Source organism: Arachis hypogaea, chromosome 15, assembly GCF_003086295.3.
Source record: "Arachis hypogaea cultivar Tifrunner chromosome 15, arahy.Tifrunner.gnm2.J5K5, whole genome shotgun sequence".
In the NCBI taxonomy this organism is placed as follows: domain Eukaryota; kingdom Viridiplantae; phylum Streptophyta; class Magnoliopsida; order Fabales; family Fabaceae; genus Arachis; species Arachis hypogaea.
Genome location: NC_092050.1, coordinates 139,532,229 through 139,535,853, shown reverse-complemented (window position 1 = coordinate 139,535,853; position 3,625 = coordinate 139,532,229). Strand labels below are relative to the sequence as shown.

Below are 3,625 nucleotides of genomic sequence, written 5' to 3'. Positions count from 1 at the left end.
TGAAATTACAGAAAAACACACAACTCATAGTAAAGTCCAGAAATATGAATTTTTCCTAAAAACTAATGGAAATAAACTCAAAACTATATGAAATTAACCCCAAAAAGCGTATAAAATATCCGCTCATCAATGACCGACTTGCAGCTCTATCCAGATTCTTGGTAGGATTAGCATTAAGATCCCTACCACTTTTTTTCTCTACTAAAAAAAGGATTCCAGTTCAAATGGACTCCTGAATGCGAAGAGGCATTCCAAGAGTTCAAAAAGTATCTGAGCCAACCTCTCATTCTTTCCCAGCCTAAAGCAGGGGAAAAACTCGTATTATACTTGGCTATCACCGAGAAGGCTGTGGCATCAGCATTAATATGGGAAGATGAGATCGGGTAGCATCCTGTCTACTTTACAAGCAAGGTATTACAGGGCCATGAACTAAAGTATCAAAAACTTGAGAAGTTTGCATATGCCTTGATAATAGCATCTAGAAGGCTCCGACCTTATTTTTAATCTCACACCATAAGAGTTCAGACGAATCATCCCATGAAGCAAATCCTTCAGAAAATAGACGTTGCGGGCAGAATGGTTCAATGGGCTATAGAGTTATCTGAGTTCGATTTGAAGTACGAAACTCAGACAGCCATCAAAGCCCAATGCCTCACCGACTTCGTGGCCGAGTACGCAGGAGATCAAGAGGAGACCTCCACGACCTGGGAGTTGTATGTGGATGGCTCCTCCAACAAAGTCGGAAGCAGTGCTGGCATTATATTAGTTAACCAGGAAGGAACTCAAATAGAAGTCTCCTTGAAATTTGAGTTCTCAACTTCTAACAATTAAGCAGAATATGAAGCCTTGATTGCCGGTCTAAAGCTACCCAAAAAAGTCGGCACAACCAAAGTAGTAGCCTTCAGTGATTCTCAAGTATGGTGACTTCTCAAATTAATGGAGAATATCAGGCTAAAGACCTGAATATGAGAAGTTACTTAGAAAGGACTATGGAGTATCTTGGGCAATTCTCCGAAAATGAGGTCAGACCTATAACTCGGAAACTCAATAGTAGAGCAGACGCCCTCTCCAAGTTGGCAAGTATCAAGCCTGGTAGGAATAATAGGAGCCTGATTCAAGAAACTCTCCAAGAACCTTCCATTATAAAGGAAGATACCAAGCTAGACGTCTTAGAAGTTTCCAGATTAGACCTCGGTTGGATGACTGCTCTTGTCGAATACTTTAAATTCAATATCTTACCGGGGGAACAAAAAGAGGCCAAGAAGATCCGAAGGGAAGCATAAAACTATACTCTGGTGAGAAATGTCCTTTACAAAAGAGGGATATCTACGCCACTGTTGAAGTGCATCCCGACTTCAAAGACGGAAGAAGTCCTGGATGAAGTGCATGGTGGCATTTGTGGAAACCATCTGGGAGCGAGGTCCTTAGCCAAGAAGATTATCCGAGCTGGATTCTTCTGGCCGACCTTGCAAAAAGACACCGCCGACTTCGTAAAGAAGTGTTAACCGTGCCAGATGCATGCAAACTTCCATGTCACTCCCCTAGAAGAACTAATTTGTAGAACTTCTCCGTGGCCTTTCACAAAATAGGGACTGGACCTACTCGGACATTTTCCTTAAGAACCTGGACAAGTCAAATACCTTATAGTGAGGATAGACTATTTCACAAAATGGATTGAAGCAAAGTCTCTAGCTACCATTACAGCATAAAGAAGTCGGAAGTTTCTTTACAAGAATATCATTACTAGGTTTGGAATCCCCCACTCCACACCACGGATAATGGTACTCACTTTACCGACTCTACATTCAGGAACCTGGTGGCCAGTATGAAGATAAAACATCAATTCACCTCGGTCGAACATCCCCAAGCGAATGGAAGCCGGGGCAGCCAACAAAGTTATACTGCCAGGGCTTAAGAAAAGGCTTCAAGAAACAAAGGGAGCCTGGGCTGAAGAGCTTTCTCAAGTATTGTGGGCTTACCGAACTACACCTCATTCTACTACTGGAGAGACACCCTTTCGACTTGCTTATGGCATAGAAGCTATGATCCTTGTTGAAATCAACGAGCACAGTCCTAGGGTGAGATTTTACGATGAGGTCGGAAACATTCAAGCTCACAAAGAAGAACTTGAGTTGCTCCCAGAAGTCAAAGAACAAGCCCAAATAAGGGAAGCAGTGCTGAAGCAAAGGATGATGAATAGATATAATAAAAAGGTCATTCAAAGAAGCTTCACCCCAGATGACTTGGTTCTAATCCGAAATGACATTGGCGTAAACAAGTTGGGCGAAGGAAAACTCGCTGCAAACTGGAAGGGACCCTACAAGATAGTTGAAGTCTTAGGAAAGGGATACTATAAGGTGTCTGACCTAGGTGGATCTGAGCTTCCTAGGTCGTGGCACACTTGCAATATGAAGAGATATTACAGCTAGAAGTGAACCTCGCTCCCTGATGTACTATTTTCCCGACTTCATGGTTTTTTTTCCAAAAAAGGGTTTTCCTGGAGGGGGTTTTAACGAGGCATCAAAGCGAGGGCTAGGGGCAGAAAAGCCATAAGTTGCTCCCTTAGTAGCAAAAGCACCCTTATGAAACCACATTTCATTAGTAATAATATCTCATTTCTCTATCTCTCTACTTTTCTCTTTAAAATTTCCATTTATCATCACTACGATACGCACTGACTTAAGCTCGGAAAAGTACGAAAATCCATTGACCGACTTACGCGATCGGCAAGATAAAGTGATGAGGTACAAGTCAGTGTAAAGAGGTTATAAAATTCGATCATAGCAGCTCGAAAGTAAAATAGCTAACGACTTGTAAGTCGGAAAAGCCGAGCTGAGACTAAATGAAGTGCAAAAATAGCCTGAGTTATGAAAACAATTCAATAAATACAACGAAATTGAACGTAGGCAAACAAAGTAAATGGAAAGCGAGAAGCATTAAACTCCCTCAAAAAGTTGAAGGTAGAGGGTTCTTACAAAACCCTTACCAAAGCTAATACTACTTGGCAAAAAGTTTCCAGCCTTACTAGATAATAACAAAATTATCTAAGGAGCACCTGGTAAAAGTTTTCCAAAAAACTTCGCAAACCGAAAAAAGATTTTATCAAAAATCCTTCAAGAAAAAGCGAACATCATCACAAGAATAATAAAATAGCTACTTTGTTAAATGCCCTATCCAAAAGGACCAGAAATAAAACTTTTGTTTAAAAACCCTATTAAGGGTTAAAAGTTAGTAGGCATCCACAAAATATACGAAACATCAAAATAAAGTGTTCAAAAAAGGTCCCATAAACCAGGCCTTAAGAGAAAATTCAAATAGAACCAATAAGAGAATTGGAGTCACCATCTGGAGGAGAGGTTGGGTCGGTCGCAAAAGTCGGAGGAACAGGAGGGATCTCTTTGGTAGTAAAGGTCGGAGCAGCCCTAGGTTGAGCAGACAAACTTGGCAGGAACCCCTCGGATAAATCAGCTTTACGAGGAGGGGACTCCACTAAATGCTGCCCAGCCATTTTCAACTCAGAATCGGTAGGAGGACGAGGGGGAGACACAAATTTTCTATCAACAACGACTTTGTTAGGGTGAAGAGGTGACAAGTCCAAGTCGGGAGCCAAAACTCGAACCTACTC

General features: G+C 41.6%; 1 protein-coding gene across 1 annotated transcript; it reads left to right on the top strand.

Annotated features, from left to right (window-relative positions):
* Window positions 1–1,871: 1,871 nt before the first annotated feature.
* On the top strand, window positions 1,872–2,429 carry LOC140179367 (uncharacterized). The gene has a single exon (XM_072218224.1). The coding sequence runs from the start codon at window positions 1,872–1,874 to the stop codon at window positions 2,427–2,429; it is 558 nt and encodes a 185-aa protein (XP_072074325.1).
* Window positions 2,430–3,625: the final 1,196 nt, after the last annotated feature.